Source organism: Nansenia antarctica (assembly GCF_963989245.1).
Source record: "Nansenia antarctica genome assembly, chromosome: 1".
Taxonomy (NCBI): Eukaryota; Metazoa; Chordata; class Actinopteri; order Argentiniformes; family Microstomatidae; genus Nansenia; species Nansenia antarctica.
Window position 1 is genome coordinate 24,650,663 of NC_137674.1, and position 23,045 is coordinate 24,673,707.

Below are 23,045 nucleotides of genomic sequence, written 5' to 3' on the forward strand. Positions count from 1 at the left end.
CAGCGCCGGACGGGAAGTGGATGAACTTTGGTTGATAAGAAGGTAGCTAGCTAGCTATTTTTCACTTATTGACGTGATATACATATAAATAATTTGCTATAATTTTACACGAACAATTTCGGAGAAATCGGAAGTGTTGTGAGAACCGAATGCATGCCTAAGTAACGTTAGCTAGGCTTGTTTGCTTGCTTTGCGAACTGGTGGCGACGTTAGCTAGCTAGCTAGCTCGCTAACGTTAGCTATTTGGTTTATATAGCCAGCTTTCTAATTCATTTGTAAGATGTCCTGTGCATTAGAATCGTACAAAGTAGCTATATTCAAGTCATGAACATGTAGACAGTTTGCTACCATAGCTTGCTGTAGTAGTTGGATTCCCTACCAAACCACCGATGGCCATGCATCTATCTTACTTTATTGTGTCATGTCGGGGGACGGAAATGTAAACAAGGCAATGTTTGTCTTGAACATGATTAGCTTGTTATGATAACAACAGCTACTCTGATTGTTAACTCTTAAGTTTGCTTCCTTGCGACAGTGTATTTGTTCTGTTGCAGGTCAAACGATGACATGATGTTGAAATGCTCTGTAGCCAACACATCTTTACTACTCTGTTGATAGAGCTCTTTCATTGTCCAATATACAATTCAGATGGTGCTGCTGAGTTCCACCTGAAGTGTGTTTAGGCCATTGTTCTTATCACCATAGTGTTCTAGGACAGACCTCCATCTCTATTGTTTTAATCAGATGACTGGTTATAGCCTAATAATGCTCCTCCATCTCTGCTGCACCTAGAGACACACCAACCAGATGTTGAGGTCAGATGAGACACCTCAGGGGTTTAGTGAGTGTGCGGGGATGCATGACCATCTCACCGTAATACCAGTTTAAAAATAACTGCCTTCATGGTTGCTGTGGGAGAGGACAGAGAGAGTCTTAAAGCTAAGAGTCTGAAGCTTGATGAAAAGTGAATTTTTACGTCTGCAAACTCATCTCGTCTGCATCTGTTTCCTGTTCTAGGCCTGCTGTACTGTCCCATTAATGTTGCGTAATAGTACTAGTTTAGTGGTAAGCCAAGATCTTTTTAGAAGAGGTTTAACTTCACAGCTTCATGTCTGAACTAGTATTGTTCTAGTTAGTTGATATATTTATTGGAGACAGACTGCTTTATGACTGTCTGGTCTGACTGTCTGTTGAGTGTGTACACTTACAGACCAACGCTCCAAAGGCTCTTTGGCTACAGGGCTGTGTTGAGTGTGTACAGACAGACCACGTCGCTCCAAAGGCCCTTCTCTTTGGCTACAGAGCAGGCTGGAATTAGACCAGTCTCCAGTATGAACTCTGCGCTCACATTCAGGCCACGTCAGTTTTGGTGCGGCTGCAGAAGGTCCTGGCGTGGGAGGTGGGAAAGTGACCTCCGTGCTGCTGGCCCGCTGACGGGGGTCTGCCAGTTTCCACACGTTGAGGGGCTGCAGATGCTAGCTGGCAGCAAGCTGCATGCTTGTAGCCTACGCGATAGTGCTAACGCACATAAGCCGCTTTTCCACTACAGGGCTGACCCGGGTCGACCCAGGCTGGCCTGCTTCCTTGGCGCTTTTCCATTTGTCGGCCTGGGTCGGGTCGGGTCGGGTCGGTTCTTTAGCTACCCATCGTGAGCAGGAACCATAGGGCCGAAGGGTACCTTTTTGCCAGGCTGCGTGTGACGCTGCACACCGTTGATTGGTCAATGGAAATCGTCATCCCATGTTCATAGATTTCATCACTAACCGCCATTTTTAAATACCACAACAGATTTCGCTCTAGGAAAATTTCACTTACTGTTTCTGTAATAACGTATTAATAAAGATTTGAAAAAATATGATAACCATCGTATTATCTTAGTTTAATGTCATTTCAATGCATCATAGAACTTTTATTTACAACAAGCATAACCAAAAAATCGCTATTATGGCGATGTGCTGTGCCTATGCTGTCCCTCAGTCGAGCGCGCTTCATCATCCCCCTTCTAAAACTGCCATCTCCCCTTTCCATCCCTTATGTCATTTTATCAATGAACATTGTATTAATGTTATTTCAACATTTAAGTCTCTTTCACACATAGTTCCCTGTAACTTCAATGGAATCCCAAGCTGTGCCGTCCAGGCATTTTTGCCGTTCACTCATGAGTCAAATGCCGGTAGATTCCCGTCTTGTTGGCGTTTCCCTGGTTGCGAGATCTAAACTACTAGAACTGAAATCGGCAGGTAACAGGCACGTAACATCCATATGCTGTATATATAAATAAATATATTTGACTACCAGCAAGACACCGGAGCACTCTATAAACGCGGAGATTGTATGAGCCCCGCGTCAGTCAGCCTTTTCGTAGAAATACATCGCTTCCCAATCCCTGGTTGCGAGATCTAAACTACAAATCTACTAGAACTGAAAGCGGCAAGTAGGCTAACAGGCACGTAACATCCATATGCTGTATAAATAAATATATTTGACTACCAGCAAGACAGCGCTGCACTCGTATCTATCAGCCTGTCTGTATGTCATAATGATGTCGTTGAATGTCGTGGAATGGTCATTGAATGCCGATGCTGAGATACTGTGCTGATGGACCATTCGCTGACTGTCTTAATAAATCAAGTACAGAGATTCCGACCCGTGTTGAACATCCTATTTCCTTGTCAAATCGTGTATGCTGTGCACCTAATCTATCCTGAGATGACACAACGCATTTAAGATCACAATCCTCAATAGATTGATTCCATCGTTTTACCGACAAGAAGATTCTACAATCTATCAGCCTTTCCGTAGAAATACATTGCTCCCTGTATCAGGGTTCGACAGTGCGACTGTTTTGGTCGCATTTGCGAGTGAATATATTTCTGTGCGACTTGGAAATACATTCAATCGCACCAGTGCGAAAAAAAAAAAAAAAGCTTAACTACTGTCATGCGCAGTCAATCTTATGTTCGTTAATAAGATCACAGCGCATCTAAACCAATGCAATCCTTTGAAAACAGAAGAAAAAAAAAAACAGACACGTGACCCGCAAGCACAACAAGCGCGCATTTACATTTGAAAATCCTGTCAGAAAAAGACCGCTGTTAAAATGAATCCGATTACGGCATACTTTAGCAAGGCTAATTAGAGATGCTCCGATCAGGGTTTTTGGTGCCGATCACCGATCACCGATCACTGGAATCAGTGATCTGCCGATCCGATATCACCGATCACCGATCACAGCGTCGAAAATGGCAATTGAAGCATTCTATTTATTGTGTAGCATTATTTATGTTTTTAATTATTCTTAACACCATTGACATTGTATATTAAGTATTTAAATGAAATTAGGAGATGAGAAAGTATCATGAATTGACGACCATCTGTTTTATTGAATTCACAACCACCTGTAGCTTACTTCAGGAAAAACAAATAAAATGTGAAAATAAAAATCATAATAAATAACATGTACACTGTCACATCAAATGTGCAACATTCCACTCGAATGAGAGGAACTAGGGGCTCTTAGAGAACTTGGAGCTTATACTGTATACTGTAGCTTTCCTGAGGAACAATAAACATACCCAAACTAAACTGCAACATAAACAGGCTATAGCCAAATATAAAATACTGTTTCAAGTCAGTCAGTTTCAAGTCATATTTAGGAGGAGATAAGACAGCGAGTCAGCAATAATCAATAAAACAAAAAAACAAAACATTGCACCTAAGGAGATTTCAGACTCAAACCTTACTTCTGATTAAGCAGCATCACTGACAGATTAGCCTTGAGAAATACAAGCTTCTCAGCGTTTTTGGCACTCAGCCTGTTCCTCTTATCATCTAAAATATGTCCTGCTGCTGAAAAGTCGCTCGCTATCTACACTTGTGCAAGGTGCACAGAGGAAGACCTAAAACTCACGCGCTAATAGTTGTTGCTATGGGCCAAGTGACTTCCTGCTCGCGGGGTCACATGACGTCGCTGCACACTACCTACACTACGCTCGTGAAGTCGCGCTGGAACTCTGACCAGCACTCGTGGAACGCCTCTCGTCCAATCAAAGCACTCGGTCCCTTTATGACGTCGAGCCCAGTGTGCGCTTCGGCGCTCTCTGAGCGAATCGACGAACGCAGCAAATGCCGTATGATATTCGTGGTATTGAAAGACCTTGCGTGCGTTCCTCCGCGAGGTATTTCTTTTGAGCAGACATTACAAACGGCATATTTGTTGTCTCTTTCCGACACTGTGTAATATTTCCAGACTGGCGACGCCATTTTGTAGATCGGTCGTGTTTGATCGGCCGTTTTGAGAACTCCGATCAAAACCGATCAAGGCCATATCGGCCGATACCGATCGGCGCCGATCAGATCGGAGCATCACTAAGGCTAATGTTAGCACCGTTCCAGACAGAGAGGAGGTAGAGGGGGGTAGTGGAGTCAACATTACAGCTGGAGACGAGAGTGACGAAGAAAACATATATATCCTCCAGTAGGTCCAGGCACGAGCGGCCCCGGGGCGACTTCCTCGACACTCTGGCCACCGAGGTCACCTCGTTCAGCAGCACCAGATGCACAAACAGGAGAGACACTCGACCGAACATCGTTGAGCACTTGAATGCGTCGCAGCCCAAAACCCACAAAAATTTCGACAACTATGTAATTTACAGAAGAAGAAAAAACACGAATCAAGAAAATATATTAATTTTTCGTCTCAGTTGTATATTAAAGTTGTATCCGAGTTCCCTCCCGTTTTGGCGTTGCGTAAAAATGTTTGACTTTCTCCGCTGTGCGTAAAAGACTTTCCTATTCAGAGGTAAAGTAAATCAAACAGTAAATGGAGGCTAGACCATGCTGCTTTTAAAGCCATACCAACACTTTTCTTTTAATATGTTATGATTATGATAATTTGTTGTCGTCATACGAAAATTGCGCAATTTTCATTGTGCTACTGAAATTCTTGGTGTGCTACTAAATTTTTTGACATGGTAGCACAGTGCTACCTGGGGAAAAGGTAAGCGTCAAACCCTGCCCTGTATAACGATATATATATAACGTTACATGTTTTAAGGCTGATCTGTGCATGATGGTGCTGCATTTTGACATAATTCTTATCGCATTTCCCCCCGTTGTGCTGTGCTGTGCCGTTCCATAGTCCAGGGCTTCATCATCCCCCTTCTAAAACTGCCATCACCCCTTTCCATCCCTGGCGTCATTTTATCAATGAACGTGGTATTATACATATTTACATATTACATATTTGTTGTTATTTATGGAAGTGTCCGGTTGCTGGAGGAACCAGGACGCCGGCTACACTGCACAGTTTAGCCCGAAATAGAGAGAGTGCTTTACACCCCGAGAAGTTATGCTTTTAACCGTAAACTCAATGAACCGGGAGTTCACCCGCTGCTGCTCGCAGCACCGCTTGCTGCTGGATGAAACTCCCTTTGACAGCGGGGGGAGAGAATAGTTTTAACAGGGAATTCGCTCCGCACTGTGTCGACCGTGATAAGAGTGTCGTATCAACACCATTCAAATGGTTTTGGATTCCCTGTCCTCTCCCCTATCCGGACACGTTTGAATTGTTCTCCTAAGAGTCCTAACCCACGGTAAATCACAGTTATTAACCCGCAAAGGGTGCCTCCGGGCACCGTCTTTGCCCGTGAATAACACCGGCTATGAAGGTGGTACAATCAATCACAATACTCCTTTGCTAACTTCATCATCGGTATACAGTCATTTTGAGCCCTTAACCACCGCGCTGACACCCCGAGAAGATATGCTTTTAACCGTAAACTCAATGAACCGGGAGTTCGCCCGCTGCTCTAAGCAGCAGCACGGCATGGAGGATATCAGCGGGGGGACAGACAATTTCTACCCGGGAATTCGCTCCGCGCTGTGTCGACCGTGATAAGAGCGTCGTATCGACACCATTCAAATGGTTTTGGATTCCTCGTCCTCCCCCCTATCCGGACACGTTTGAATTGTTATCCTAACCCACGGTAAATCACAGTTATTAACCCGCAAAGGTTGCCTCCGGTCACCATGTTTGTCTGTGAATAACACGGCACACAATGATACTACAGTTCATAAAGCAGACAAGTGAAGGCAGTGGTTTTAAGGGTTAAAAAAACATGACTTTATTATGTGTACATAGCTTCCTCTCTCTCTTTCTCTTTCTCTCCAAAAAACCACGGTTAATAATATACCACATGCCGAGGAAAAAGTATACGATAGCTTCACAGTGTTTAGTGGCGGAGAGCCCTATCCGTGCGCAGCGTGCGCGTTTTTTTTCTTCTCGCGTGCACGCGCGCTCAAAACAACGACCTAATTTCAAACAAAACTAGAGGTAGGATGGCAAAAAAAAAAAAAAAAATACAGAATATAAACTTGTGATACCGGTTTCCATCCATCAGCTCTGAAGGTTTACGTTACTCACGGATCCAATGTCCTTCCAAACGAGCAGTCTTGGCTCCGTCTCAAACACAACAGGAAAAGTATGTCCAACTTGGCGAAAGTTTCCCAGTGTTTCCAACTTGCGCGAGTTCTTCAATTTGCGACAGTTTTTCAGCAGGGATGGTTGAGTCTGCACGGTTCTCATGCCGGTTCACATTTAGACCAATGAATGAATGAATGAATGAATGAATGGTCTTTATTGTCATTGCTATAGTACAGGTACCAAACAACGAAATTTAGGAGGGGTGGCTCCCCTGGTGTTAGGAAAGAAAAAAAAACTTTAAAAAAACACAAGAAGGGAAGGAGCTGGTTTACATAAATAAAGGCTATGTACACTATCCACTATACTATACTGTACAGATAGACGACTAGGGTTGTCATATTGCACATAGTGTTATTGCACATTTATTTAAAGTGTCGCAGTTTGCAGGCTTGAAATGTACATATTTGTGCCTCAGCACTACACCTGATTTTTTCAGTCCAGCAGCTGCCATCAATCCGTCCAGACTGTCCAGGGCCCAGAACCTAGGTCTTTGCTGTGTTCAGGGCCTGGATGGCCCTGGGGTAGAAGCTGTTCTTCAGTCTGTTTGTCCTTGCGGCCATGGTCCTGAACCGCCTTTTCGAGGGCAGCCGGGTAAAGTGTTCGTACCCAGGGTGGGTTGGGTCCCTGGAGATCTTGGAGGGCTTCCTGAGACAGCGTGTGTTGTACAGCTCTTCCAGAGAGGGGAGGGGGGCGCCGGTGATCTTCTGGGCTGTTCTCACGACTCTCTGTAGCGCATTTCTCTCCGCGGTTGTGCAGCTGGAGAACCAGTTGCAGATGCCGTAGGTGAGGATGCTCTCCACTGCGCCGCGGTAGAAGGTCACCAGTATCTCCTGCTTGCTGTGTTCCTTCCTGAGGACTCTCAGGATGTATAGCCGCTGTTGTGCCTTCTTGATGGTGGCTTTTGTGTTGTCCTTCCAGGACAGGTCATCCTGCATGTGCACCCCCAGGAATCGGAGGGTTGAGACTCTCTCCACGCTCTCTCCGTCGATGAGCAGGGGCTGGATCTCGGACTTTTTCCTCCTGAAGTCTACGATGATTTCCTGGGTCTTTGACTTGTTCAGCAGCAGGTTGTTAACCTTGCACAGCTTGCTCAGGAGTAGCCCTTGTGTCACGTCGTCAACTGAATGTTTAATGTCATTAATCTGATTTTGGATCAGCGGTTAGAGAGAGATGGGCGTGGATTTAGGTGCACTTATAGTCAACATCCATTATAGCGCTGATCTAGGATCAGATATATTTTAATCAGCAAAAATGTTCAGAGGTGGTTTTTATTTTATTTTTATTTTGTTTGGACTGAATCAATTTGTGGCGGAGGAAATTCATTCGTGGCGGCCCACCACCAATAAATGCATATAGAGGAAACACTGCTTCAAGTTCCTCCATGTTGCTATTGTTGTGGCTGTGTTGTGTCTCGTGAAAATATACGTCACCACCATGGCGCGCTTTTATGACGCGTAACTCCGCCTACTATCTTCTACTCCTCCTACTCGTTCCTGGTCTCTTGTGTATAGTGGAAAACCAGAACTGTTCAAAAGCGTGCCGAAGCGAGCCGACCCGAGCCGAGCCGGGCCGATAGTGGAAAAGCGCCAATAATTGAGTCAACACATATATCTGGCCAGCTGATGTTTACTATTTATAATGTAATGGAGGGTAGTGTTACGAAACCATTTAAAGCACAGTGCTACTGTGAAGCTGTTTAATTAATATACATTTTCTTTTCTGTTGACAGTAATGGCCTGATATCCTACAACATTCAACATGGGGAGGGAAAGGAAGTGCATCCTTTGTCAAATTGTCTACAGCTCGAAGCAGGTAAAGGATCATCATTAGAGACCAACCGATACTGGATGTTTGGGTCTCATGCCGATTTGTTGGGGGGCAAAATTCACAGTAATACACAGTAAACCAATATATCAGAATTTATTTAAATTTTTATATATATTTTGTTTTTCTTCTATTTTTTCATTTCCCCCCCCTTTTTTTTTTTTTTTAAATGTCTTTATTATTATTTCTTTATTTTTAAATATATATATACACACACACACACACACACACACACATAAGAAAACAAAAAAGTTTGTTCAATCTAAGTTGTTGTGACAGAGTTTGATCATCCACTGATTATAATTTTTTATTAGTTATTATTTACATTTGTTCTACTCAGTTATATAATATATATCATATATAAATACATATATTTCTGTAAAAATAGTTGTGCCGATATATCTATGAAGCTCTAATCACCATAACAGTTATTCGGTCTAAAAATGAGGTGCTAGGTCTTAAAAACGAGATCCTGCAAGGAAATCAGTCCGACCACATCTATTTACGCAGAAATGAATCAAGCTGGAACCCCAAAAATGCCAATTCGCTTACTTTTTTGTCTGTATGGCAGTGAAATCCCAAATTTCATAACCTTGAGGATGACAAAAAGCTATCATATGATGCGAACAGGTCTAAAATTCTATTCAAAGAGGTCTATAAAAAGGTCTAAAAAGGTCTTAAATTGGACATGTTGAAACTTGTAGGAACCCTGTTTAAAGTAAAAGAGTAACCTCTGACATTGCTGTGTAAAATGCTTTTAGAATGTACTGTATGTATTGGAAGCTGGAAAACGAGGTCATTGGAATCACATTGCGGCGGCCATGTTGGTTAACTGTCCTTGTGTCATCAGGAGATGGATGAACACATGAGGAGCATGCTGCATCACCGCGAGCTGGAGAACCTGAAAGGCCGGTAAGTTGTAACCCTAACCCAACAATAAACCATATTACTCCTGTATTGTTGTACATGTTTGAGATCATGAATTGCACGTTAAAGCTGGCGTTGCTTGGTTACAGTTCAGTTTTTATTCTCTGGGCTTCGGCCATTAGTGTTAATTTTGGCAGGCTTAGTTTTTAGTCACTTAGTCTTTGGTGTTTTAGATGAAGATGCACACCAGTTCTAATCACAGCCAGTCACCTCCACTTTTCTTAGTTCCAGTTGATGAAAACTGGAACTGGAACTAAGAAAAATGGAGGTGACTTGGTGTGTGACTAGAACTGGTGTGCATCTTCATCTAAACACCAAAGACTAAAGTGACTAAAAAGCCTGCCAAAATGAACACTGTATGTATGGCACGTGTCTGGGCATACATACTTATCTGACAAATGAGTAGGGGGGCAGCTGCCTCATCTTGCGCATATATATTTAGACACAATCTCAGTGGAACAACAGCTATGGGCCAACTGACGGCAACTGGATATCTCATGTGACTGTCCTGTAGATTACTGAAATATGTGACTTGTCAATGGCATGGAGAGATCTAGGTTAAAGCAGAGGGTTGTGTGTTACAATTCGTCCTTGTTTGAAGCCTCTGTAAAAGTTTTTTATTTTCCCATATTGAAAACATACAAAAAAAACATTGAGTCACAATTGAGCCCCCAAACCCATCAGAGTTTTGGAGGGGGAAAAGTTGAAGCATGAGTGTGAAGAATTTATTGAATTTATTGAGTGAGAATTACACCTTTTTTCACCACAAATGTTTTGTTGTATCCCACGCTGCCGCTCAACTCGTTGGAGAGTCTTCCACTCTTTCAAAGAATCTTTAGGAATAAAGCCGAGAGCTTAGAATTATAAGGTTCTATCTCCGTTTAGGGTAGTTCAGAGATATTGAGCGTCAAAGTTTTTACATTCCATTATGTTTTGCGAGATGGAACCTTTGTATTTTATTAATTACCAACTCAAAAATGTCAACATTTTAAAAATAACACCACACAGGCATTAATAAACACCTAGTGGATCAGATTATGTAAAAAACAAAATGTTGACCAATTAATGGAGAGAACCTTATAATTCTAACGTCACGAAGTCTCATCGGTACTTTGAGCAGACATATGCATAGCAGGGGAGGCTAGTGGAGAGATGGAAGTCAGCGGGCGGGCTCATAACATTACATATTCCATTCCATGCTTTACAATGAGCCAGTCCTCTGATTTCTACCTCCACCAGCCTCCACTGGTGCATCGATGGATGGATGAATCCCTCCTTATTCGGTTGTTAAGTCGTGACGTGTTTCCGGGTCCAAAGTTGGCTGAGGCGCTCAATTCGAAATGCCTCAGTAATAATAATAATTCATTATATTTATATAGCGCTTTTCCGAGGCTCAAAGACGCTGACAAATATGGGGAAAACGGGAAAGTGCTGTGTCCCTTGTTGTATGAATAGATCCGAGTCAAAAAAAACGATTGAACTGTCATTCTACCGCTTTAGTACACGGGTACTCTGGTGCAGGGAATTTCTGGTTTGGACCCGGAAATTGCTAAACGTCACGTTTGACGTCAGACTTAACAACCGAATTCTATTCCCCCGCCGTGTAAATGAAAAATAATGAAATTCGGAATACTGCTAGAACCTTATCAATGAGTTAACACTGGAGGCCAGTACATGGCAGGGTGCCGTGACACAGTTTGTAGAAGGTTTTGAACCATAGCCAGTAAAGTTACTGTCCCTCTCAGTGCCATAGCATGTCATACTTGGGAGAGGTTTTAATTGGGGATTATGGGCAGCTGCACAAGGCTCAGGTTACTCAGGATTGGTCGACAGGATCTGCAGCTTTGCAGTTGGTGTATGGGGGGGGGGTGAGGGGTGGGGGGGGGGGGGTTGCAGACCTGGAGACACATGCTGGTCTGTAAGGGGGTGGCTGCCTTCTTTGGGGGCAGTGCTGCTATAGAATACAGCCACCGCCTCAGCACAGCCTCAGAGCACAGCAGACACCATCATGACATCGTGCTAGGCCGCGGCTGCCTGAGAGAGGGCGCTCCCCCGTAGGGTCCCAGGGTCTGTGCTCCGTGGCTGGTTGGTTGTGGTGCCAAATTAGCATGCTACCACCAACGCACCTCCTGCCTGTGCTTCCTGCCCTGTCATCATTGGCCTGCTAAAAACAAACAAAAAAACCCAAGAAGAAAATGATCAGGAAGACCCATCTCTGTACACATTTTTTTTTTTAAAACAAGAGAAAATTCAAGTCAGTTTTACCTCCTGATCTCTCTGAAGAGAGAAGAAGAAATTGGAATAGCTTTCTTTTTTAAGGATTGTTGAGTAATCTCCTCTCCTTTTTTTATATAATAGACCTTAAACCACCAAATCACCAAAGTTTAAAGCCTGTTACTTGTCCAAGGCTCCGCAGGCAGGGAAACCAAAGCAAACTTTGACCAGAACCATGCCAGAGGGAGTAATCGAGCGCCCCCTGTCCCCCTCCCTCCCCAGGGATTGTGGCCACGAGTGCCGGGTGTGCCAGGTGACTGTGGTGGGCCTGACCGACTACGCCAACCACATCTCCAGCCCCGTACACAAGCAGCGGGTAGAGGTGGTGGAGCAGGAGGGCGCCGGGAACGACCAGGAAGAGGTGTACTTTGACAGAGAGCTGGTGAAACTGATCGCCAAGAGAAAGGAACTGTTCAGGTAAGAGCTGATTGTTATCTCAGATATCTCAGAGTTACATTGCTAACTGATTTTAACTGTTAACTGTTAACTGATGTCATTAAATTAAGTAAGTCTAAATATGTTATAATATACGATATTATAGTCTATATTCACAACATGTTATTGGGTCTAGCTATCTCCATAGTGATGTTGATGTTAGTCTTTGTCATTGCTCTCTTGGACCATGTATAGTCATAGACATAGACATTCTGCACCATGGTGCTCACGGTTCTCATTTAGGTAACTGAACCATGCTGCCTTTTGAGCTGAGGTTGGAGTCGTATGTCAGGGAGCGCTGACTAAAAAAAGCATGACTTCACACTCTCACTCACACCCACTTCAGCTCAGACGCATTCCTCACCATGTCCTCTCTGGCTTCTAGTAAGACCCGCCTAGGACCCACCCTAGGACCCAACCAACCTCTCACTGTTCAAACTTTTGTACTACCCACATTTGAGTAACATTTGGGGGGTACCCAAAATCCAACTAGAGCCGCTGGGTGGGTGACACATGCGTGTTTTGATAGTCACAAGCAAAAGTTGGCTTGGCAGCTGCTTCCCTGTCACATGCCAGACCTTACCCTGGTGCGTAGATCACAGGAGGTCAATGCTTTGGCTTACAGAAAGAGTCAATACCTCACTCCTGCCAACCAACTGTGCTAGAGATATTGTTGCTAGGTAGATTTTCAAAATCTAGGCCTAGATGGACTGTATTTTTTGTTGTTGTTAATGTTAATGTGCAGTTTCCAATAAGGTCACATTACCTGTCATTGCGAAGGCTTACTAAGAGATTCACTTACTTGTTATGCATTAAAATCAGTTTTTAATTGCGGGGTGGCTGTGGCGCAGGAGGTAGAGTCGCCGGCTAATGATCACAAGGTTGGCAGATCGGCGGTTCGAGCCCCGACCACATGTCGAAGTGTCCTTGGGCAAGACACTGAACCACAAAATTGCTCCCAGCGGGCTGGCCGGCGCGTTTGCATGGCAGCTTGCCGCCATTGGTGTGTGAATGTATGTGTGAATGGGTGATTGAGAGGCCGTTGTAAAGCGCTTTGGAGCAGTTGGAGCAGCAAAAAAGGCGCTATTTAAGTGCAGTCCATTTACCATTTACCATTTGTCTGTGTGTTTTTTTTCTGTTCTTCTTTCTCTCAGGAAAGAGGAAGAGGCTGCTGCAAAGCGGGCCAGGGAGGAGGAAGAGCGAAAAAGGCAGCAGCTTCTTCAGCAGCAACGGCTCAATGAGGCGGCTGCCTGGAACAGGCGACACTCTAACCTCCCACAACCTTCAAGGGGCTTCAAGACACCTAATTGGCAGGGAGCATGGAATGGCGGCAACACTTCTGGTGGTAGAGCGTGGGGTGTCCAGGAGGATCCAAGATCCGACTGGCACAACAGCAGACAGGGCAAGAGTGCCACGTGGCATGCCCAGGAGCTCCCTACCTTCACGTCTCTCTTCATTACACCTAACTCTGGAGAGCGGGCTGGCGGAAGCTTGCACAATCAAGGTGGCTGGGCTAACAAAAGATGGGAATCAGAGCAATACGCTGCCCAACAGAAAGCCCGTGCACCATGGTTGAGCAACGGAGGCAGCACTAATTGTGTTTATACCAGTCGCTATTTTAATGGAAATCAAAATAGCGACGGTCCAAGCAAGGAGCATGACCACAATAATGGCATGGGTCCCCCCAAGACCTTCGGAAGCAATCCGAAGCTAGACAAGGCCTGTCGCTGGTCTCCCTATCCAACCATCTCTTTGCCCCACAAAGACCCTCCTCATCCCAGCCCCTCAGAGAAGCACCCAAAGGGTCCACCACCAGTCCCGGTCAGAGATGTGGACCTGAGGCAGAGACGCGACACACCGCTGGACACCCACTCCTCTAAGAAGCCGCCCCGATGGGACCAAGAAACAGAACAGCTGATGCCAGCCTCTCCTGAGTGCAGCGCTGAGGAGGGGGAGAGCATGAAGCCCAAAGGCAGCTCCACCAAGAGCACCAAGAGCGGTAGCAGGAGTAGTTCACTGAGAGACAGTCAAGCCTCCACCTCATCTGTGTCACTCAAGCAGAGAGCAACCAAGCCATCGGAGCGTCCTGAGAAGAGGCTGTCCTCCGCTTCCAGCACACCCAAGACACAGCTCAGCAGAGCCTCCAGCCAGGACTCTGTACAGTCCAAGTCCTCACAACACAGTAGCTCAAGTTCAAAGTCGTCACACAGCGAGGTTCCACCTCCCTCGTTGAAGGAACAACAGCTTGCAGAGATGCTGAGAAAGGCCAAGGAGACCCTGTTAGACAAGAGGGGTCTGTCCAATGACCAAAGGATGGAGACAGTGCTACACATAGAGGAGGAACAGCAAGTGGAGAGCTCAGAGTGCAGCAAGGTTGAAGCAAACAAAGAGAAGAAATCCAGGCATAAGGATGGAACAAACCCAAAGGTTGACAGAGTTACAGGCCTTATCAGACACCAGCCTGGCAGTGAGGAGACAGTGGAGACTGCAATGTCCCCTACAGACAACAGCCTGTCTCTCCAGTCCATCCAGGTCAGCACCTCTACGGTGGAGTCCCCTAGGGCAGTGCTCTCAGCCAGGGAGGACGAGGAGGAGGCGAGGGAGAAGGTGATAGTTTCGGCGGCTTCAGACGAGGCCATGCCGGCAGTGGATGCAGGGACGGGTTCAGATGGTGATGTGTGTAGAGGCAGTGAGATCTCCCAGATCCCCTCTGGAGCCACTCTGCCCACGTTGAACAACAAACAGAGCCTGCCCGCCCTGAAGAGAGACCTGACCAGACACATCGGCTCCAAGAGCAAAGCTGGCAGCCACGAGCCCAACCTCAACATCGCCCGGCGGATTCGAAACATGAGCGGGACGCGGAAAGGGGAGACGGAGAAGGATTCCGGCCTCAAGCCAACCTTGCGGCAGCTAATCAGCTCGTCTGGGTCTCGGCGATGTGTGAATTGGGACCAAGTGTACCAAGAGATCAGCAGGAAGAAACAAGAGCGGGGGAAAGGCATGCCAAGGTGAGGTTTTCTTTGACTTATTTTTTCTCTGATCATTTACATTCACTCTCTGCTATGCTGATGCTATTGATGTCTCTCTTTTAAGAGAAGTAAAACATTAACATCAGATGCACTTCTGTGGTCTGTGTGGTGATTTTAGGTTCGGTATAGAGATGGTGGCATACGACCAGGAAGGGCTGAGCTTCGAGGAAGAGGATATCCCTCTGGCCGAGGGCTTCCAATGGGAGTCACTTTTTGGCTCTCAGCCAGCCATCGCCCCGATGACCCCCCGCAAGCGCAGCCTATCAGAGAGCAGCATTGCCCCAGACCGCTTGGCCGCCAACCTGTCCCTTTTTTCGGCCCAGCCAGCAGGGGAGAGAGCGTCCAGAGAGGGCGCCGGTCGGCCCGGGAGACGCAGCTCGGAGCAGCAGGGCCCCTCAGCTCCCCCCACCCCCACAGCAGCTTATGGAAGCAGAGACAACCAACAGCAGGAGGAGGGGATACACGGGCCGTGTGAGGCCAGACCACACGGACAGCCAGAGGGACCAATAGGGCCTCTCCCGTGCTCAGACTCTGTGATCGGGGACAGCAGCTCAGGGACGGAGCAGAATGACACACTGGCGGGGGGGAAGAAGCGGAGAGCAGCCGGGGTGAGTGGTAACAGTGATAGACCTATACCAGGGCTCGACATTAACGCCGTTTTACTTGTCCGGAGCAAGTAAAACTTTCACCGGGTTTATTTGCACGAGCACGACGATGCTGCTAGATCCCGGATATGTTTACCTGTGTGCAGGAAGAACAACAGACTGCGCAGGTGCCAGACTAGACTAGATGATCGTGAGTGAATATATTATCAAAGCGTACGGGTGATCGACAGGCGAGTACGCTTTGATAATATCTTCACTCACGATCATCTAGTCTGGTCTGGCGCCTGCGCCGTCTGTTGTTCTTCCTGCACACAGGTAAAAATGGATCTAGCAGCGTCGTCGTGCTCGCGCAAACAAACCCGGCGAAAGTTTTACTTGCTCCGGACAAGTAAAACGGTGTTAATGTCGAGCCCTGTATACTGATTGATGATTGATGCAAATGGATTGACGTGATACTAATGCCTCTATGTTTTCTTTCTTTTTTTCTTTTAGGACATTCCATCCCCAGAAATTCCTAGTTTAGAAAGAAAGAATAAAAGAAGGAAAATAAAGTCAAAGAAAGGTGAGTATCCTTCTTGACTCTCGTAACTGTTTTAGTGTGGCTTGTGTTTACTGTAATCTAGTAATCTGTAATCTGTAATCTAGGCACTGTCTATCTATGGAATTGTGTTCTTTAATATATGACAGGGCATTCCCATGGGTCCTTGAAATCCTTGAAAGTTTGTGAATTGGAAAAAAATAAATAAAAAATCAAGGTCTTAAAAGTTTTTGAAAATAGACATGGGTCATTGAAAGTGCTTGAATTCCCCTCTCTCTCTCTCTAAAAAAAATATCTATGTTCAAAAATGTTTTACTCAGCTCGTCAACTAGTAAATAAGTCTCTGTATTGCTTAACTTGGTAGAGAAGTGTTGCTGTGGTAGAGAAGGCAAGAGACCGTCTAGTGTTCACACATTCAAGCCTCTCTTTTTAATTGTTGTCTGTGAGCGGATAGTTACTATTATATAAATTCTCATCTAGATCTGTCTCAAACTATGCCGTGTTGGGTCCTTGAATTTGAGGGAATTGAGTCTTGAAAGTCCTTGAAAGGTGCTTGAATGTGATGTTTCAGAAGGTGTGGGAGGAACCCTGCTATGGTTTTGAGAGTGACTGCTCAGTAACACTGTTTGTGCTGCAGAGCGCCTACAGGTGGACCAGCTGCTCACCGTCTCTCTGCGGGAGGAGGAGCTGAGCCGCTCCCTGCAGACGGTGGACAGCAGCCTCATCCAGGCCCGCGCCGCCCTGCAGGCAGCATACATAGAGGTCCAGCGCCTCCTAGTGGTCAAGCAACAGGTACATTCACCTCACCCCTGTGGTCATCTTACATTTTACATTTTTGGCATTTAGCAGACGCCTTATTCCAAAGCGACTTACAATCAATACATTTGAATACTAAGCAAGTGAATCATCAATCCACCAGTCGTAGCAGGAAGAGTAATCCAGCTCAGGCCCGGGGCCATTGGCAGTCTCAGTGATAGCGTAAAAAAAGAAAAATCTTTATTTATATATACAGTATATCTCAAAAGTGAGTACACCCTTTAGATTTTTGCAAATATTCTGTCATATCCTTTCAGGGGATAACACTATCTTAATGAAACTTTGATATAACTTAAAGTAGTCAGTGTGCTGCTTGAATAACAGTATAGATTTATTGTCCATTGAAAATTACTCAGTACACAGCTGTTAATGTCTAATTGTGTGACCACCATTGTTATCTAGCACTGCTTTAACCCTCCTGGGCATGGAATTCACCAGAGCTGCACAGGTTGCTTCTGTAATCTTCTTCCACTCCTCCATGACGACATCACGGAGCCCACGGATGTTAGACACCTTGCACTCCTCCACCTTCCTCTTGAGGATGCCCCACATGTGCTCAATTGGGTTTAGGTCTGGAGACATACTTGGCCAGTCCATCACCTTAACCTTCAGCTTCTTCAGCAAGGCCGTTGTCATCTTGGAGGTGTGTTTAGGGTCATTATCATGTTGGAAAACTGCCCTACGGCCCAGTTTCCGAAGAGAGGGGATCATGCTCTGCTGCAGGATGTCACAGTATATATTGGAATTCATGTGTCCCTCAATGAAATGCAGCTCCCCAGTGCCGGCAGCACTCATGCAGCCCCAGACCATGATGCTGCCACCACCATGCTTGACTGTAGGCAAAACACATTTGTCTTGGTACTCCTCACCAGGGTGCCGCCACACACGCCGGACATCATCTGACCCAAACAGGTTTATTTTGGTCATCAGACCACAGGACATGGTTCCAGTAACTCATGTTATTGGATTCATTGTCTTCAGCAAACTGTTTGCGGGCTTTCTTATGCATCGGTTTCAGAAGAACCCGATTTGATGCAGTGTGCGGTGTATGGTCTGGGCACTGACAGGCTGACATCCCACTTCTGCAACCTCTGCAGCAATGCTGGAAGCACTCGCACGTCTATTTTTGGAAACCAACCTCTGGATATGACGCTGAGCACGTGGACTCAACTTCTTTGGTCGACCCTGGTGAGGCCTGTTCCGAGTGGAACCTGTCCTGGAAAACCGCTGTATGATCTTAGCCACTGTGCTGCAACTCATTTTCAGGGTGTTGGCAATCTTCTTATAGCCAAGGCCATCTTTGTGAAGCGCAATAATCCTTTTTTTCAGCCGCTCAGAGAGTTCCTTGCCATAAGGTGCCATGTTGTCCAGCATTTAGAGAGAATTGTGCCCAAAACACCAAATTTAACAGCCCTGCTTATCATTTACACCTGAATCCATGTAACACTAATGAGTCACATGACACCAGGGCGGGAAAACAACATAATTGGGCACAATTAGGACATGTTCACTATGGGGTGTACTCACTTTTGTTGCCAGCTGTTTAGACATTAACAGCTGTGTACTGAGTAATTTTCAAAGGACAATAAATCTATACTGTTATTCAAGCAGCACACTGACTACTTTAAGTTATATCAAAGTTTCAGTAGGATAATGTTATCCCCTGAAAGGATATAACAGAATATTTGCAAAAATCTAAACGGTGTACTCACTTTTGAGATATACTGTATAGACACAGTACAAGGGGAGAACAGTACAAGGGGGGCAATAGAAGTCATAAGGGACACATTAAAGAGGAATAGCGGGTGTCTCATGAGACACAGTGCTGGGGGGTAGTGGATGTCTCAGGAGGAGCAGTTAAGGTGTAACCTGAAGAGATGGGTGTACATCCAGGTCCGGGCTGCCCTGCAGGCAGCTTACATAGAGGTCCAGCGCCTCCTAGTGGTGAAGCAACAGGAAAATTCACCTCAGCCCTGTAGTCATCTTCCGTCATAGACTGAAGACCTCCGTCTCTTCAGGTTACACCTTAACTGCTCCTCCTGAGACTTCTACTGTCCCCCAGCACTGCGTCTCTTCTGAAGACACCCGCTTTTTCCCCTTTACTGTGTCCCCTAAAAACTTCTATTGCCCCCCTTGTACGGTTTCTCTGTTTCTCCAGTGTCTATATTAAAAAAAACTACCCCTATCAATGGCCCCGGGCCTGAGCTGGATTACTCTTCCTGCTACGACTGGTGGATTGATGATTCACTTGCTTTAGTCAAATGTATTGATTTGTAAATCGCTTTGGAATAAGGCGTCTGCTAAATCGTGAGCATAGAATCATAAGGTTCTATCTCCGTTTAGGCTAGTTCAGAGATATTGAGCGTCAAAGCTTTTACATCCCATTATGTTTTGTCAGATGGAACCTTTGTATTTTATGAATTACTAACTAAAAAATGTCAACATTTTAAAAATAACACCACACAGGCATTAATAAACACCTAATGGATCAGATTATGTAAAAAACTCAATTTTGACAAAAATGGAGATAGAACCATATAATTATAACGTCACGAAATGCCAGAAATGTAAATGTAGTCACCATCAACTGAAAATAAACCATTTTAAGCTCTCTTTTTTTTTTTACTGAGATTAACTGAGTATTTCTTTTGATGGTTTCTCAGGTGTCCATGGAGATGAGCACCCTTAGAACCAAGCGCATCGAGTTACTTCAAGGGATGCAAGGTGAGAGCTTCGCAAGCTGTGGCAGATTTTTTTAAGTGATTATTAAATGGTTATCAAATTATGTCATTTATGTAGTTAAAGATATCTTTGACTTGTTTTGTTACTTTTAAAAAATACTTGTTTCAGAACTTTCTTTTTTCTTTTTCTTGTTCAGGTAACTTGGAAAGCACTGCTGAACCCAAAGTGAAGGAGATGGAAGAGGAGATTACAGTTACCACAGAAGTACACATGCTCTCACCTGTAGCTGACCCCTCCGCTCCTGGCCCCTGCCCCCGCCAGACTTCCCCGGGTCCTCTACGCCAGCTCCCACAGTGTCCTACTCCCCCCCCTCCCCCGACCCCTGGCCAGAGCGATTCCTGGACACAGTCAGTTGTTGTCAAACAGGAGCCCCTGTCCCCTGGCACTGTGACTACCGACCCACCACACCCTGTAGAGAGTACGGTCCACGGAGCTCACAGCACAACACCCGAGCCTCCCACAGCTGCCCTCCACCGCCAGTCTGTCGCTGGCAGAAGACCTGAGAGTCGCAAAGCGAGCCTCGACCACCACCCTCTGGACGGCCTGAGAGCGTCTGCGGAATGTAAGGAGAGCTTGTCGGGCATGGACCAGTCGACGGAGAGGGGTGTTCAGGTCACCCAAGACCGACTCCCCGCAGACTCCAAACCCCACCCAGCTCCGCTGCCGACCAGCCGCAGGGGATCCAGAGCCTCCGGTGCCCCGGATCCCACAGCCGCCTCACCGCCTCCATCCGAACCCTCCCCGGTCCCCCACCCCGTCTCCACCCAATTAGCCATCCCCCCATCGCCATTTCTCCCTCCCCCCCAGCCCGAGCCGAAGAACGGCAAACGTGTGAGGAAGCTGAAGAAGAAGAGGGTATTGAGGAAGGCCCAGGGGGGGGCGGAGCAGCAGGAGAACAGCGACACGGAACTGGACGGGGAGACTTCCATGACCTCCCGCCCCGTCAGACGGCTCCGGACCGTGCGGAGGAAAGCCAGCAGCTTCCTGGTCAGCACCTCCACGCCTCCTCCTCCCGCAGGAGAGGACGTGGACATGGACAGGGAGGAGGAGGCCCTGGGAGGACCAGCGTCTCCAGGCGGCACTAAACCTGGGCAGGAGGACTCGGACTCGTCCCTGGAGATGGTGGAACTCCCCCAGGCGGCTCCGGCGGAGGTGGTCAACATCGACACGTCCGACCCGGAGGACGGACACATGGAGGTGACCGCTCCACCGCCTGACGCCCATCATCCCCCAGCCCCGGTCTCAGTCTCCCCCGTGGCAGAGTTGCCCAAGTTGGCCTGCAATGAGGTCACCTCCACCAGTGAGATGGAGGTGTCCACCATAGTCAAGACATGTGAGAGGTGAGATTATGTTTGTCATTGTCAATAATAACCCCTATATTACAGTATTTGTTTGTGTTTTTACACAAAGATGTTGATACGTACTTGAGGCGTACTAAGTGCTTGTTCGGCATTGCACATCATTATTTGAGTTTTTTTTTGGTCCAGTGGTGTTTGAAGTAAAGCCGTTAGTCAACTCTTACAAATTCAAAGGCTTTTGGAGTACTACACACAGTACCACATTTGGTCGTTGGTTTTGTTTAAAAGCCTGTAGGTAAAGGAAGATATATCCTTCAAAGGTTGTGCAGCCTGGCAGTGATATTCTGAATATGGTAAATGGTAAATGGACTGCTGTAGTGACCGCTCGTTAGCGAGCAGAGTATTCGTAATTCACGGCGTTCCAGCCTTGTACAAAGCACTGTTGATATGTTTGTGTTTACTCAATCACCCAGGCTGCTTAGCGGGTGATATGACGGGATATAAGTGGGACAGAGATGAATGAATGTTGTTGTTGTCAGTACGCATGCAGAGAGTGAGAATAAAGCACATGATTGTTTTTCTACCGGCAAACCGACTACATCGTCCAGTTATTGCCGTCACTCCTACACTGCACTTATATAGCGCCTTTTTTGCTGCTCCAAACCTGCTCTAAAGCGCTTTACAACGGCCTCTCATTCACCCGTTCACACACACATTCACACACCAATGGCGGCAAGCTGTGCCAACCTTGCGATCATTAGACGGCGACTCTACCTCCTGCGCCACAGCCGCCCCCACATTCTGAATACCACGAATACTGATATGTGAGACCACTGGATACATACTGATATGTGAGAGGGTAACTACATACTGCTTGTCTAAGTCATGTGGCTCTGTAACCTAGGGGCTCCTTTCATGTGGTTGTCATGTGACAGACACTTTTAGAACCCATGCTGTCTGTCTTCCACCCCGCCTCCTATGGGAATCCTCCTGACATGTCTGCCCCTTCTCCCACAGTGACGTCCAGCTGCCCCTGACATCTGTGAAAGTGTCCAAACGGTCCTCGGGTACGTCGAACACTGTTAGTTGGGATATGAAGATCTGCTGCTTTTTAGTAGGATATGCATTTCCCCATGGAGATAATAAATGAGAACAGAGACACAGCACATCCAGACACACCTAGATATTGTATTTATCCACTTGTGGTCTGGAATTCAATCTGTTTTAATCATAATTGTCTTAGCAAAGACTTAGCAGACATAATTAGACACCCTGACCAAAATAGTCCATAGAAACTGTTGTTGATTTAATTGATTCTTAATAGATTGAGTAAAACTTATAAAGCACAAAGAGCTTAAATCAAGCAAAGGGTTAGGTTTACATGAGCGCAGAGAGAAACGAGCAGACCAATAAGCAAGAAGCGAAAGCCAAAAAGCTGTGCTTGGTCATGAGGTCACTATTCTTGGGGACCAATCATATTATACAAATCTGTGATTACACAAGTTATGGGCCCTGTCCATAGTCAGAATTATTCACAGAGCCACAGATCTTGGCCCATCCCTTCCAGGAAGGAAATGGGCCTTCCTTGAGTGCTGCTAGATTCGCCAAACTGTAGAGAGACTTACATTTCTCAGTATAAAATGATATAAAATCACAACAAAACCTTTTTAAGGGTATTTTCAAGGTATTTCTAGATGTTATAGAGTACCAATAATCTGACTAACTTAACTTTTTGTCTAAGAGTGGATGGATGGTTAGACCCATGATAAACAAGCATGGTTTTGAGTGTATAATTAACTTAAGCATGTTGATTGCCCTCCTCTCCCACTCCTCATGCACTCCCTATGCAGACAGAGTGTGACGTTATAATTATAAGGTTCTATCTCCATTTTTGGTCACAATTTAGTTTTTTACATAATCTGATCCATTAGGTGTTTATTAATGCCTGTGTGGTGTTATTTTAAAAATGTTGACAGGTTCCATCTCACAAAACATAATGGAAAGTAAAAACGTTGACGCTCAATATCTCTGAACTACCCTAAACGGAGATAGAACCTTCTAAACGGAGATAGA

At 45.9% G+C, this 23,045-nt stretch overlaps 1 protein-coding gene across 1 annotated transcript in view; it reads left to right on the plus strand.

Moving 5' to 3' along the window:
- znf106a (zinc finger protein 106a) overlaps positions 1-23,045 on the plus strand; it is a gene marked incomplete at its 3' end in the record, with an annotated part of 29,956 nt that continues 6,911 nt past the window's right edge. The window contains exons 1-11 of the mRNA XM_080542648.1: positions 1-42; positions 8,214-8,296; positions 9,159-9,220; positions 11,732-11,926; positions 13,099-14,952; positions 15,092-15,581; positions 16,071-16,140; positions 16,754-16,908; positions 19,596-19,656; positions 19,811-21,014; positions 21,990-22,039. Coding sequence (XP_080398774.1) covers positions 8,243-8,296; positions 9,159-9,220; positions 11,732-11,926; positions 13,099-14,952; positions 15,092-15,581; positions 16,071-16,140; positions 16,754-16,908; positions 19,596-19,656; positions 19,811-21,014; positions 21,990-22,039 — 4,195 coding nt within the window. The 5' untranslated portion in view covers positions 1-42; positions 8,214-8,242. The remainder of the gene's footprint in view (positions 43-8,213; positions 8,297-9,158; positions 9,221-11,731; positions 11,927-13,098; positions 14,953-15,091; positions 15,582-16,070; positions 16,141-16,753; positions 16,909-19,595; positions 19,657-19,810; positions 21,015-21,989; positions 22,040-23,045) is intronic.